Source organism: Salarias fasciatus, chromosome 3 (genome assembly GCF_902148845.1).
Source record: "Salarias fasciatus chromosome 3, fSalaFa1.1, whole genome shotgun sequence".
NCBI lineage: Eukaryota > Metazoa > Chordata > Actinopteri > Blenniiformes > Blenniidae > Salarias > Salarias fasciatus.
In genome coordinates this window covers 9,451,888-9,467,951 of record NC_043747.1, presented here as the reverse complement: position 1 = coordinate 9,467,951, position 16,064 = coordinate 9,451,888, and the positions used below count along the sequence as shown (strand labels likewise).

At 44.3% G+C, this 16,064-nt stretch overlaps 1 protein-coding gene across 1 annotated transcript in view; it reads right to left on the bottom strand.

Annotated features, from left to right (window-relative positions):
* Positions 1-15,317, bottom strand: part of rbpjb (recombination signal binding protein for immunoglobulin kappa J region b) — a 47,848-nt gene extending 32,531 nt beyond the window's left edge. The window contains exon 1 of the mRNA XM_030083723.1: positions 15,149-15,317. Within this exon, the coding sequence (XP_029939583.1) occupies positions 15,149-15,168 (20 nt within the window). The 5' untranslated portion in view covers positions 15,169-15,317. The remainder of the gene's footprint in view (positions 1-15,148) is intronic.
* Positions 15,318-16,064: the final 747 nt, after the last annotated feature.

The following is a 16,064-nucleotide window of genomic DNA, read 5'->3' as shown; positions in this document are numbered from 1 at the left end:
TATGTAGAATTCTGTCTGCCAGATTTTAAAACGCAACTCTTTGTTGTGTCATTCTGACACTTAACATCGACTTTTCCCCTAAAGGTGATGTGATGTTCAAAGGGTTGAGGAAACCTTGAGTAGAAAATGACTCATGTCTCACTCAATCTCACCAGAGACGGGCACATTACACAAAAAAAAACATTAAAGACTGCAAAGAGCAGAATTATAATCCAAGACCACAAAATAATCTTTAATAAAAGGGATGGGGTGAGAGTGTCATGTTACACAAGCAGAAACGGAGAGGAGTGAGTAACTGGTGCTGATGAGCTGTCCGACCCTCAAGGCTGACTGACTGCAGATGGCAGAGAGGTCTGGCGGCTGCCCTGCGACGCCCCGCCGGGGGCAGAATCAAGGGCAGGGCTCAAAGCTCTGTGCGCTCTGGTGTAAGTGTGTGTGGATCGTTGGGTGGGTCACATCGGCCTGCACTAGCAAGTGCTTCCATACACACTCACACACACACACACAGCACCAGCTCCATCTGTCTTTGACATGGGAGAGCTTAATGACAGAGGCAGAAAAGCCAAAGAAAAAGCCTCCTCGCTCTGTCTCCCTCCTCCCTCCCTCCATTTTCCTTCCCTCCACCTCTCCCATTCTTGACCGCACTCCCCAACATCAATGCTCCATATGGAGCTCTCTGGACCAGACTTTTTAAAACTCTTCTCGGCCTGGCACACAATCAATACAGACATCTAGACGTACACTTTGCTTGCACACCAACTGCAGACTTTTAACGAGTGTAATCTGGCGCAGAGGCTGGAACATACTGAGCATATACTCTGGTACCGGCGCACGCATTATATGTACTGAAAACAAAGTAATGAAATTTCCAATGTGCGCTGCGCAGAGCCAACCTGGACTCTCATGTATGCACACAGACAATCTCTTAATGCCTGTTCTATCTTTAATGAAGTCGCCTTTGTGAATCCAGCAGCTCTGGACTCCTTTCTATTGCCTACCACCTGCCTCTATTCAGTCCTCAGATAACATGGGCCCTAAATTGAGACTGGCACTCCTGACCAGACGCAATGGATCGACAATGAGATCCTCATCAAACTGATTTGCCACAGTTTAAAAAAGAAAAAATTCAATAGGGAATGCAGCATCGCCAAGCAGGATGTTAAACCACCTCTCTCAGGTCTGACAGGGCTGGAGGGATATGGTGTAGCTGGTAAATCAGCAGGGATTTCTGAAGAAACGCACCCTCTCTAAATCTCTTCTGATACATTTTCAGGCACAAGTGATGAGCCTTGCTCCATATTTAGGCAGAGAGATGAACAGGAAACACAGAAGTCAGCGCGAGCAGACCTCAGGCAGTGGAGTGAGACACCAAATATAAATAAACTATTTTCTGGTTAACGTGCGAACGAAATTTGCCGTTTAACAGTGTTTCCTCTTCTGCATCTAACACGAGAAACAAACATCTTTTACTGACGTATTCCACTTCAGCATCTAGTAAAAAGAAAATATTGTTACCACTGCCACGTCGGAGCAAAACAAAAAGTGCTGAACAGATGTTAGGATTGCAAATAGGGCTGCTCTCTGCTTGCACAACCTCTCTATTAAGAGTGATCATTTCAACATGCGTTTTATTGTCCGAGCTTGCGAGGGTGCAGTTGAAGCATGTCTGTGCGCACACAAAAATAGAAGTGAAAGTTTCTATGCCCTCAGCGTGCATATAATCAGGTCACTATCGAACCACAACAGCAACTGCTGAACTAAACAAATGTACCAGGTAGGAAACAAAGAGCCTCCAGACGGTTTGCTCCAGTCAACAGCAGTGTGAAAAATATGTAAGCTGAGCGCAAGATTAAGTCAAGTGGGAGTAAAGATTCCAGGGAAAGGCACACGGCAATGAGAGCTCGCAAAATTAGACATCCACGGCGAAGAAGAAAAAAATAAATAAAAAGGAAATGCTGCAGCGAAGTGACAAGTGCGATACAGCCAAAGACGCGCGAAGAAAGGCTGGGGTTTGGGGTTGAGACAGGTCATGTGCTCGGGGGAAACTGTCAGGAAAGAGAAGAGAGGGGACGAGGCGAGGGAGACTTGAACCCTGAGTGAACCACCCTTTCCCGCTCCGCTCTCCCCCTTCTCACTCTCTGCTGAGTTGATGACTCACTGCTGGAACGAGAGGGAACCCGAGGGGGGCGGGTGAGGGGGGGGTTATTGTGAGGAGTGGAGATCCGCCGCCGCAGCAGCAGCACTGCTGTAGCTCAGGCTGAGGCCTGCTGGATCAAGTGAAGGAGATGTTCAACTCGGGAGCAGCACGTTGCTACACAACATAGCTTTTAAAAGTTTTCCTTGTCTTGACTTTACACACGAAACATTTGGTTGTAGAATAAATTCTCCACTACTCTTGCTTTAAAGATGCACTAAGAAACAAAATGATTTCTTTTACTGTTAGTAAAAAAAGACTAAATTCCCCACTGTCCCCAATTATGAAACTGCTTATACTATAATAATCACTTTAATTCTCGTATTTCTCTAAAAAAAATTCTACCGCAGAGTTTATATATCTTCAAGCAATTAAAGTGTTCTCACGCAATCATTACAGCTACAGTTGACAACTGTGGACCAACAAGTCAAAACCTGTGTTCAGAGATCGGATGGGTTAAAATATGGGCTTGGTGGCATTGAGGAGTCTCTCTGATTCTATACCAGAGCAGTCATTGCTGAGATCTTCATTCATAGTTGTGTTTCGCTCTCTGTTGTTGAACTGAGGGCAGACTGGGCACTGGTGTGGCACACAACACAAACACTGTGCAGGAATGGGCAGCCCCAGGCCAGTTGGGGAGCTTCCCAATTTAAGAAAATATCTCTGCTGCAGAACAGACGTTCTGAGTAGTAGAAGTATCTTTATTTTATAATACACCTTAAGATCATAATGATCTTAAGGTTTAAATACATTCTCCAACACACAAAGGAGTCATGCTTCTAAAAATGGGCCTCATTGCTCGATCTCAGTTCACCACACATATTGACCCATAAGTGTTTGTTATGCTTCACAGACACAAACGACAACACGAAGCAGCGCGGCGTAGCAGAACACATGGATCCAAAAACGCATCAATGAATCTATAGCAAAAACACATTTTCTAAACCATCCATCAACTTAACCTCATATTTACAGTAACAATCAACACTCGCATATTTTAACACTTGGTTCCCATATTGACACCTATCTGGATGCTACTCACACAACGCCGACCAACAACCTGTCGAAAGACATCGAGTCTTTTCTCAGTTGATCATCGAGTCCTTCCCTCCCTGGGTCGCCACAGCAGGTCATTTGACCTGAATGTATATTTCAGCAAAATCTTTAGAGTGTGACCCTTGCGGGACCCAATTTTTCACCATTGTAAATGTTGGCGACTCCGCCTCCACCACACCCGGTACAAATACAAAATAAAGTTGGCGAGACCTCACATCACACTGGATGTGAAATGGACTTTCTTTGTTCTATTCTGTCACGATGAGTTCCTTTTCTCTGAGGATGAAGTCTTTGGGTTTACACGCCGTCTCGGGGTGTTTGCTGGACTGGCGCCGCTTCAGTTTGCTCAGTTTCAAACTTTCATTCGGCAGTTTTGCCACCACAAAAGACGCTTTCAGCTCCAATTCTGGACAGTTCTTCTACGAAGCTATAATCGATGTAACTCTCTTTTGTCCTTTATACCAACTCATCTATCTCTACAGCCGGATGCGCTGCCACTTCCACCCCATGTTGCTTCCTTTGCAAGATTACCTGTGTGTATATATCATTATTATGTTATCACATTCCCACTGCAGGTTTGGATGCCGTATCCTTCATAAAACACCAGAAACAAATACTTCATAATCAAAATATTTAAACTTCTTCTCACTCAGCAAATCAAATTTATTGCATTTCTTCTCTGTAAATGTGGCCATCCAAGAATCAAGTGCAGTTTTAGGACGTTTATCAACTCAGGAACTAACCACCGTTTTGCCCTGCCCTTGCCTCTAAACCACCCCAAGGACCGACTTCGCCGCAACGCGAGAAAAAAATAGAATTCCTGGCAGAACCAGAGAGAGCGCGAGAGAGCGAGAGAGGCATGACCTTTAGCTCACATGCTGCGAGATGATCCTCAGCAAACCAAACCAAGTGGAGCGACCGCAGCACGCTCGTGTCTATAAGTGCAGCTTAGCAATGAGTTTGTCAGCTCGAGACTGCTGTCTGGTTTCGGTGTCATGACGGGGAGAAGAGGGGGTGGCGGCGATCCTAAGACTGGTTCCCCTCCAAAACATCTTTCCAAAATAGTGAACTCGGTCATTAAAAAGACATGAAAGATGTTTCTTAAAGCAAAAACCACACAAATAGATGAGAAAACATAGTAAATCCAATACGTTGAGGTGAAGCACAACTCCTCCAGTGCTAGTTAGATGTTTTTAATTAGAAATAACTGGTAAGTCTTGATCTATAGTCTGCAACTGGCAGAACTGTTGCACTCGCGGTTTTGCGCTAAAGCTAAGTTTAAAATTTAAAATTACACTGACAACAAAGTCATCAAAATTACAAATATATCAGCCTCTTGCTTTTTATTGTGATTTCTAGGAGGAAAGCAAGTTAAACCGTCCAACACAGTAAAACCAGATAATTCAGACACAAGAAGAAGCAGACACTGTCAGGTACTTTTGCAGAGAGAGTTCAAAAACTAAGAAGAAGTGGACTCCAGCAAATGAAAGCGAAGGCTTGTTCATTTGTCTCGCAGACACTTTGACGAGCTCGGGTTGAGGTCGAAATACTTGTGGTGCATTTCTAATAAAGCCAAACAGGGATGATAAACTTTGCTGGTGACTTTTTTTGGACAAACTCGAGGTTCTGAAAGAGACAATTCAGTTTCCTTCCATGAGCTCATGTGAAAGCCCACGTAACATTCTTCAGGCAGTGCTTCCAAAAACGATCGCAACTGTAGAGAACATCAAGCTGCAGCCGCAAGTGCAAGATGATCAACCACAACATTAACAACCCTCTGTTCGGGGGGAAAAAAGGCATTGTTTTCGAAACCACAATCAATAGAGCGTTCCACAAAGCGACACACATGTCTATTACTTCACTGGGAGTCTAAGCAAAGGCCAAAACCTCCTGACGTCAACAGCCACAGGAATGCCACCAGGCGGATTCTTCACTCAGACTCTCCAGCAGCCTTAGTTAAACAACCAGACAATGCAAAGAAACATTTGGAGATAACAGTTTGCCTTTCCTGGAATCCCAACACTGCCCCCCCCCCCCTCTCTCTCTCTGTAATTTTCCTTTAATATTTTCTTGACACACAATTACTCCTCTCTACGCGCAGCTTGCTGGATGGGGGTCTAGAGTCCTCGTCTCGGGACTGCTGTCACTTGTTCAGATCTGCATTACACTGACAGGTATGTCAAGTATCAGCAACGAAGACATGGGCTTATTCTGAGTCATTAAAAGCATCAGTCAAGAGAGGGAAAAAAAAAAGGAGAGGTTTCAGTCATAAAGTCTGAGGTGTGGTCGTATTTTTATTGTCACACAGGCATAAAGGTAGAATAAGCCAAGCGGGTCAACTGGATGCAAGAATAAAAATATCCTTTGTAACAGACCTTGTTTACTTCAAAATGAAAGTGCTTATTACCAATTTAAAGTTTTTTTTTTTTTTTGTTTAATATACTTAGCAGGATTTGACTGAGAATGGATTTTTATGAACTCCGTGTAAGAAGTTTCATCCTGCCCCAGCATTTTTACAATTTTCAATTTATTCCAAGGTTTCAAGAGAGTTTTATTGAGCCCTGAGGAAACCCCTGGATAAGATATCGCTGCAAAAATAGTTGTACACGAGTAAAAATGTCTATATGGAACAGAATTCTCACAGGATTTTCTAAGACTACAGTGGGTAGACTTCTTTTCAAATCAATAGGGCAGTCGTGTCAAATCCCATTACTGGAGGGCCGGTGTCCGGCCTGCTGTTCACTTGTCGCTGCCCCGAGAGAGAGAAATGTGTCACCGTGGAGCACTACAGAAAGCCCACGGTGATCTGCTCTTTACAGTCAGGTGTACTGGAGGAGGGAGACATTTAAAAAGGTCCACACTAGTCCTGCACGTGAAATTAGAAAATTACAGTATAGTTGAACTTAGAATTGCGGCAATTTTTAATGGTACATTTAAAATGTAAACGATTCTATATTGCAGTATTTTTTTTGAGATGCCAGAAGGAAATTGTATAGATTTTCCAGTTAAAGGCATCAATGCTCTCTGTTGTGCAGTAACAGGAACTAAACAGTGTTGTTTTTTTTTCCCAAGAGGAGTCAACCACAAAAAAAGATAGTTAAAGTTTATTGAAAGAATCTTCAGTTTTATTTTTTATTTTATTTTTTTTTTTTTTTAAATTGTGGTTTCAAAGTACGAAATCTAGAACTTTTTCCCCTAGAAATAGGTCTGCAAAGTCACAAGTCACATGTTCTTATAATCATCTGTAATATGCAGCACCCTGGTGCTATGCAGAGTCCTGCATCACAGCAGCACCTCAGCCTCAAAAGCAAGAGGAACACGTTGAGTGCCATCCGCAGACGTGGGGCTGAAAAGGTGAAACATCAACTGTGCACAATGACCTGTGAATTGGCGATCATACTGGGGAGATGAGAAGCCAGCTACAGGAAGTGGATGTTGTTCCTAAAAAGCCATTCGCATGCTGTATCTGAAATGCTTCGGATAGCTACGTTGATGAGGCGGAACATGAGCATGAGAGCAACATTAACTGGAGCGAAAACAGCGATGAAGGAGATCTGTGCGAGGATGTAGGCCAACCCTGAAGACTGCACGAAAAAACTGCATTTAACCAGGAAATACCTGTGAAGTTAGGGAAAGGCGTGTCCAAGTTTCTGTTCAGGGTATTTGAAAACATCAGCAGATTGACTGTGCGTTTTATTGTTTTCACAAAAACAAGAGTTGATTACGGCCGATTAACAAGCACGAAATTCAAAAAGTGGCTGAGAGTTTGTCTGTCAATGTCACACCCAAAACCAAACACGACCCTATATTACCGCGTTTGTAAAATCTCAGTTCAAAGGCTTTGCTGGGATCAGTCAACACTTCGACACTAAGAGCAGTGTTTTCATCGGAGGCATGACCGATTTACCCAGAGGGGGTGAGACTGAGCCGATGCTCGGCGGCTGTCCGCCGCTTTTATACGATGCCAGCAACAGGCCCAAAGGCTATCACTTGTTTGTGAAAGGTTTACTGCAGACTAGGTTGTAGCGTGCCACTCCCCTCTTATCTAATATAGTAATAGCGGCAGTTGCTTCCAGCTGTGGGAGGTGGTGTCGCGAGGGGCTTTCCCATCGCGGGAGATCCTGTGTATTTTTGTAACCTTCCTCTGAATGGATGAAGCAGCCCAGCGCTGCTGTCGGAGATCAGACGGGCGCTGAACAATGCCTCTGAGCCTTCACAGTCGCCACTGATAATCAAATGCAATTATCTAGATTCACACAATACCAGAATGAAGTTTTTGCGTTTCCTTTCAGGAACAACCACCAAAAAGTTTCAACGCCTGGACTAATATTCTTTCCTCTCAATTGCATCTGCTCCAACATAGGAAATAGGTACGCGTTTGCTCACTGAAGCGGCATGAAAGCAAACAGCCGGTCAGATGGGGAATGAGCTTATGTTTTCTGAATGAAACATCCTGAATGTGAAAGGACAGCGGGGGCAAAAGTGCTGACGCAGTAGAAACCACCTCTCCCCTGGTGGAGCTGTAATCACTACAAGCAGCAAAGGAACAGAGGAAGGGAAAAGGCAAACTCGGGGTCTGAGGAAACTCTCTTGGATGTGGACAGCGAACGCGAAAGACAAAGAGCGGCCCCACAACAAGAGGGACGCACTTCCACCGCCTGTCACATCGGCCTCGTTAGCTTTCTGCCTCTCCTGTCTTAGCTGAGCAGTGAAGCCGACGCCAACAGCAACACCGAGAAGGACTTGGGCCTCTATCAAACATGACGCCACGGCTGTTTTCAAAACCACACTGGCTTCAGATTTACATCAGAATGTTCCGTTCCATCTCCGCTGTAACACAGCGGCGGGTTTTCTGGAAGAACCCGAGACGAGAACTGTGAGCTCACACCAATACATTCCAAGCCCTGCACAAGTAAATAAATGGCCTTCCTGGTTGTGGTTTAGTATGAGAAATTCAACCCTTTCGTCGGGCCGTGGGTTCTGGCTTTCTTTAACCTCACACCTTAAAGTGGGAGCACTCATCCAAATGCAGTATCAATGAAAAGAGGCACTGTGCTTTGAATGAGAGCGAGGGAAGTACAAGTGCACACTCTAAAAATTAATTCAGGACATTAAGCCAATCACTAATACTTTAAAAGACCTATTATATCCCACTAGTAGTCCTGCAACTTCATATTCATTCCCCTGAAATCATGACCAATGGAGTTCATTCCCTATTTAGAACAGGGCTGGGCGATTATGGCCCAAAACTCATATCTTGACATTTTTCTTAAAATAACAATATAAACTTGACTTTATTTTTCCTCAATAACATTTTTACCACAAATATTTTGGGTCAAATTCATCAACAAAATAACAGAGGCACTTTTATAAGCCACCAGCTGCACGAAATAAATCTGAATTCGCTAGAAAATGGTGAAAAACCCGGTATGCATAACAAAAAGAGAGTTTGCAGGATTTAAGACAGCTGTGTCAAAATCGTTTTAGCTTAGGGAGAAACTCGAGGGAGTGAAATGACAGTACGATAATGCACAAACATCCACAAATCCAAATGATTTAGTGCAAATAAACAGAATACAAGTATGAAAAGGTACCCTCTTCAAAATAACAACACTTTCAACATCATGCCAATTTTTAACTTTGCATCAAAATACAGTGAAATGTCTCTGAAGTGTCTTTGTCGGGATGATCCGTTTGCGTTCAGGCCTCGCTGAGCAGGGTGCGGTATTGACTTCCGGGTCGGTGGAGGGGAGATTGGGGGGCTTTGCATCCTATGTCACCCTACTCCTGACGTACACGGGTGCAGCAGTACAAACATGAACGCGTGTTGCGACTCGCTGTTGCTGTGCTGTGTGCTAACCTGGCATGGCTCTATTCCAGCCACATGATTGGCTCAGCGCGGAGCGGCTCTCATTATCATTGGCTGTTCCTAAACCACATCAGATTACCATTGTTAGCTTTTGAAAAACAACCGTAGTTTTGGGGAAAAGTGCGCTTTTTCAAAAATATTAGATAGGTTTTGAAAGTTAGATAAAAACAATCAATCTAGACATCACTATTAGTCCTTCAGAGACCTGTGATTATGTTCATATACGTACGTGTGATTTTAGAAATGCTTATGGAACAAAAACGGTCAAATACTCAGAGCATTGCACAACATAGTCAGCCATTGCAGCAATTCAAACCTAAGCTAACCCATTCCCTTTATCCATTGGTTGACCTTGTCTTGTTTTTTTTTTGTTTTTTTTCATAGTGCAGGAACTACGTTGGCAAATCTGTTTTGTGGAACTTGAGCAGGTGGCAGAAGACCAACACCGAGAAGTGCAAAGCTGGCGGCCGTCCAAGCCAAATTACGCAAAAATGTGCATTTCTATCCCCTTCGGTGTCTCCTGTGGTTGTTCCCCAGAGAGACACAGACACAAGCAGTCCGAACGGGGAAACAAGAGAACGAAGACACTGAGTCAACCAGGGTGCGTGGTGCTTTAAGAGGCCCGTCGTCACTCCACCAAACAAGTTGAATCTGAACCCTGAATGAAACTATAGGCTCCGGGGGATATTTCAATCATGTGAAGTAATGGATATGCATGAACTTCCAAAACAATAGGCTACTGTACGCACAGGAATAAATCCCCCCTAAAGATGTCTGGCTGTGGCACATTTGCTTTGGTGCTTTGCCTGTGACTTCGGTACAGTCCCCCCCTTTGGCTTGTAACCCCCACATGCCACACACTTTGAAGATTTTCACAGCTCTGGGTGGATAGAGGGCAGCTTTGGAGGCTGCAGGATACCGAGGTGACACACAGATCGGGTAGCTTGTATCATCTCCCTCGTTAACCTATCCAGCTAAGGTAGCACCGTGTCTGTGTGTGTGTGTGTGTGTGTGTGTGTGTGTGTGTTTGGATGTTGGGCTGCCTCTTTGAGGGGGTGGGGGTTGGGGTGAGTCGGCATGTCTTTTAACTCTAGCCTGAGCCTTTGCCACCATAAAGGTCAGCGCTTCGACATCTGCTGCTCTCTCTGAATCTCTCCTTTTACAAAAGGAAGCGGGGAAGAGGAGAGGACCCAGGGGAATGGACGCACGTGCACGTACACGCACACGCACCAACTTTTATGTCTAGGTACACTCACTCTTTCCCCCATATGCCAGCACACACACATCAGATCGACGCAGCCCCAGATCTCAAACCGCATGCTCGTGCTAACACAAGTCTGCGTCTGAAAGAAAGGCTCGACGGTATCGTTACGCAGCACAGAGATGTTTGGCTTTCGGCCTCAGAGGCTTCATCGTTCTCCTTCCCTTTTTTTTTGGCAGAGGGACAGAGGGGAGGGTGAGCTAAATGGAATCCCGTCCCCCAGGGGCACAGCAAAGGCAGAGAGCAGTGTTGAAATAAGTGATTCATGCTTTTATCATCCCAGGTGAACAGTGCTGCTCTTTCAGCTATCACAACCAGTTTCTCTGGCCAGAAGGAAAGAACAAAATTACAAAACCCGGCCCTGCTTATTTATAGATTTTTGTGCTCATTTGAAGGACATTGATCAGACCCGAGCTTCTATGTTTTGCCAGCTCAACTGAGTTTGATAATTTGGTGTCCTCCTCCTTTGTTTTACACAAGGAGTAAATTGAATAATTGCAAGTCTTCATTGAATAAAGTGACAAGTTTGAAAGCGTCACTGAAAAGACCTTGAGTGACAGGTAAATGGACTTCCCTTATATAAAGCAATGGGGGTGCGTGTGATTAACAGTGTAATGCAAGCCCCTTAACACTGTAAATCACATGCATGAAATCACGCACACACTCACAAAGCGAGGCGACAGCTGCCACGCAAGGTGCTCGACCCCCATTGTGAACAACGCAGGGTCTCAATGTCTTGCTCAAGGACACTTTGTCATAGAGACGGGACAGTACGGTGGATCAAACCTGCAGCACTGACACGATGAAAGATGACCAACGCTACCAACTGAGCTACAGGCAGATAAACTATTTGGCCTGTTCAATGGATATGTGTTAAATAATGTTAATCTTTCTCAGGATAAAGTAACAGTATCAGTATCTTAACATTGGCTTCTTCTTCTACAAATTATGGTTGTTTCAATGATAATTGATAGTGTCTGATATAATAATATCAAGTAAGAAACATGTCTGGGTTTTTTTAAAGAAACATTTCGAAACACAAAAGGATTCAGAAGTAATTTAGATATAAAAAGCATTTAATTGGTTGGTTAATTGGTGGTTCTGACCTAACCTAACCCTGGGTGTGAATGTCAGTGGGCGTGATTTGTTTGTCTTTGTCTAGTCAGCAGGAATCAGCTCTGGCAACAGAGCTGGAAAAAGCAGTCGAAAAAAAATGGAGAGTAGCCAAAAAATAAAGTCAAAGAACCAGTTTAGAATTTTAAAAATAAAAGCAAGCTGTCCAACAGAGCTGATAATAAAAGCTGTAGCGTAGGCTTGATTTAAATTACTATCCTCATGTGAATTAAAGCAAATGACACGAACAAGCCACCCTGACATTGGTAATTGAACGTGTTGTAGCTACGCGTATTCAGTGGAATTAAAGCTTCTCTTCTGTAAAGGAGTGCATGACAAACTCCCCTCGACCGCCTGTCAAGCCTACAGGGAATGAGCGTTTGAAACCTGGAATAGAGATTTTGTACCGGGCTGTGGCTCTTTGGCAATGACTGGAGTTGAACAGCAAAGAGAATAAGCTACGTACCCAGAGGCATAAAACCAACCATTCACTGCCAATTATTTGAATAATTAGCAACTACAACCTGTAATCCTGCAAACCAGTATCAAACAGTAATAACAATGTCGAGGGAACAAAACACAAAAATTCAGATTTTTTTTTTTGTTGTTGTTGTTGTTTGGTTGTTGACAAATTGCATTGGAGTAAGAAAGGAGATGTGTCTGAAAAACACACAACTGACAATATGAAATGCAACACCGGCTTTATAAAGCAGTGGAAGTATTCAGCTTCCAGTTAAAAAGTCACGACAGTAGTGTCACTGTAAAGACAAAAAAGGCCCAGCTGCAGCTCTTCTGTAATACTCTAGAAGAGAGAAATAATACTATTAACAAGTCTGTGGTTGTAGAGCCCCTCCCTGTGTAATGCAAGAACCATCCACGCAGCGTGCGGGGGCATCGGGCTGTGTTTGGGTCCTCTGAAGCCTCCGACCGTTACTGTGAACAAGGTCTAAAAAAGACCCTTATGGCACTTTAATTTTCTGTTAAAGCTCTCTCGCCTCAGCACGCACCCGCCCGTCTCCCATCCTCTCCCTCGCTGACCCCCACTCCCTCGTCCCCACATGCAGAAAAGCACACGGCCAAACACACATGAATTTGCAGATATCATCTGGACAGGTGGCCAGCCACCCAGACCTGACCCGCCTGCCCTCTTGCTTGCTTGCTCGTTCGCTCCCTCCCTCCCTCCCTCTGCCTCCTCCTCCTCCCTCCCTCCCTTCCACTGCACCCCCACCCCAACTGAAATCAGTTCAGGTCTGCTGGAAAGCCCCAAATGAACATGCACAGCAAACCGACCCCTCCCCTTCCCCTGCCAGCACACACACACACACACACACACACAAACCTCCAACGAGCTCTGCAAATGTCTGTCACCCACTGAGCTGTCTGTGGGGATTATTGCCTCGACGGTGCAAAAAAAAAAATAGGCCTGTGTCTGTGCCTGCTAATGTGCAGGAAAATAATTCAAACACAAGAGAAAAGTCAAATGTGAACAGAGCACTGGCTCCAGATCATAACCCATTTCTGCTGAATGATATGGCCACATTGCTGATGACTAACGACCCGGGAAAAACAAAGCAGCACCACTCCGCTGGGAAACGATATACATCCTTGACACCCACTATCAATCCAGCGGACAGTTTAAAAATGTTAAACAAGTCAAATTTCTCCACTAAAAGCCTCGCCTGACATAAGTTGTACAAGATGTACGATTGAGCAGCAATTACTGAATGCGCACTAAGTATAATGGACTCTTTTAAACTGAGGAAATATGATGATCTCTGAGATAAAAAACAAAAACGTTTATTATGACCTGTACAAAAGGTTCTGCTTATCTTACAATTGAAGCCCATCGAGGAAGATATTTTCACATTCTTGGCCACAGCAACAGTCAGTCATTACGCTGAACTTCTAACGACAAACTACAGGAATTGATTGGGCTAATCGGGAGCTTAGATCATCTCGGAGGCTGTCGGGTCACAGGACATATGGCAGGGGGGGTCAGTGGTGGATTTATCCTTTAGATGCCATCCTCGCAGGAAAAACTGTGCTATGGCTTTTCAAGAATTTAAATTGGCAAACATGAGGAATGAAATGGTTACAGGTTTTCTGTGTGACTGATAGTCTGTCTTTCTGTTTGCCCTGAGATGGACCGATAACATGTCCAGCATTCAACACTGCCTCAGCTGGCTTCAGCACCTCATATTCCTATTCTGTATTTAGCAGGTTAGAATAATTTACACAGTGCTGGATTTTTTTGCATTTTAATAAACTTATTTTTCCTATAATCCAGCACCAACCAATAGATTAGCTTGGGTCAGAGAAAACTCGAATACATTTCCACTATGGTCCTATTTTCACTTTCATGAAAGAACTGAAGGCTACACTGTCAAAGGATGGATACCTGCCTTCAGTGTATGCAAAAAGAACATTAGAAAACCCTGTATTTTGTAATTAAAGCCACCAGGTTGTGTACCTTAAGGACAAATTGTACAGTTGCCGTGTCTATTGTATTAGGAGTGTTTTCGATTCTGTCTCGAGGAGGAATTCCTGTCAGACATTGCTAAAATATTTATGTCATGCAGGGGCATAAACAATACAAACAAGTCAAATGAACAGAAATAAGACACAAAAAGCAGATGCTGATTTCAGTGTATGTATATATCGGTGCTTACGAGACATTTACAGCACATTTTACTGCGGTAATACCAACATAATATCATATCGTTACATCCGTAGTGCAGTGGATCGAAGGTTTTGTAAATCCTCGGCTTAGCTGAAATATTTGTGTCATTTTCAGTGATGATAGGGTTAAAAACACATGGCTGAGAGTGTTGGGGTGAATTCCGTCCTCAGGTGCACTCTACATAAATAAACACTTTAAGAAAGGGGCTTTCTTCGCATCCAGCATCGTTGTTTGTGTAGTAAATAGTATTTCCCAGCTCTGCTCACAAGTCGTAAAAAGTGCACGCTATTCGCTCCGCGCGGCGGCTTCTAGCTTAAATATTTACGAGCAGCAAAAAGACCCCACGAGTGAACGCAATCCGGCGGTTTTTTTGGTAGAAAACACTGCCAACTAGACATGTTGGTTACAAAGCCGCAACGTGTTTCAGTCAGACGCCGCTAGCTGACGTCCATTATCGGACATCCAGTGGGTGAACGTGCCGCCCGGCTAACTGAGGAGCACGTTTCGAAAACAAATGCACATCTAGGAATCACACGGCTGCTTTCAAGGGAGAAGCCAGCAACCGCACACGGCCGGGAGATTACCATAATAATGATAAAAGAGGTTCAGAGCGTGCAAGCGTGTTTGTGTTGAGCTCGCTGGCTAGCCTTGGAAAGCTAACAGCTCGCTCGTTGTCTGGGAGAAAAGACCACCGGGGGTGAAGTGTCGCTTTAGCTGGGGCTAGCTCGCCAAACACTGCAGCAACAGTCAGCTCGGGCAAGTAACGTTAACCGGAGGGAGAGAGAGAGAGAAAAAAACACACTCTCACACACACAGACAAAGAAAAAAATGACCTGCCGCGAGGAAACAAGTGGCCCGAAGCCTGCGCTGTAACCACGCTTCATTACACGCGCTAGAATGAAGACATTTCATGGCAATAACTTGAGATTCTTCACAACTCCACTCCCCACCACCAGCCCCGAATCTCAGACTCACCCTGTCACAACAGGCGCCATCTTCCACAAACTCTCACCAAAACTCCAATACTCGCGATATCCTTTCTCTCCCCAGCAGCCCAACAATCCGCCGAGACAACAGAAGCAGACTGGAGGTGTAGGGACGAGGGAGACGGAGAGAAAGGGGGTGGGTGAGGAAGACAGAGAGAAAAGGGGAGAGAGAGAGAGAGAGAGAGAGAGAGAGAGAGAGGGAGGAGAGAGAGTGAGCGAAAAGGGCAGACGCCACAACAACAGGCGTGGGAAACTTCCAAGATCACGCGAGAGTTGGAAAACTCTCACAATAGGCGAACACAGAGGGAGCGCCTCCTCTCGCGAGATTTGCAGTGAAGCGGAGTAGTTGTTTATCTTGTGGCGCTGAAATACTATTCCCACGTGTTTACCGGGTAATAAATTACAGCACCTATCGGTTTGAAGGGGGGAAAAAAACCGCTGGTGGCGAGGAAGCTCGGTTTTCCCATGCTCTCACACACAAACACACACACACACACACACACACACACACACACACACTTTGCATCCTGTCTCTTTATGGCATCCCTGCAGTTTTCAGCATGAACAGCTGTTTATAATTACCTCCACATAATGTTAATATACTGTAGGGCAGAGACGCTTCATGACTTCATAGTAGGACATTTGTTTTAAATAACAGTTGCTATTTGTGTGTTTATGGACACTATACTACTGTGCTTTTCAGCTCACTGTTCCTTTTAAAGTCCAAGCCTCAGTCTTCTATATGTTTTTAAACACACATTACACTATATCTTACTACAAAGTGGACACAAGTACTCATATTACTGTAATTAATTAGTATTGTAGGTTACTTTCATATCATTTAGTATGTTTTTTTTCAAAGCATGTGCCAGGAATTGATGCATCTGCCCATGATTTAAAACAAT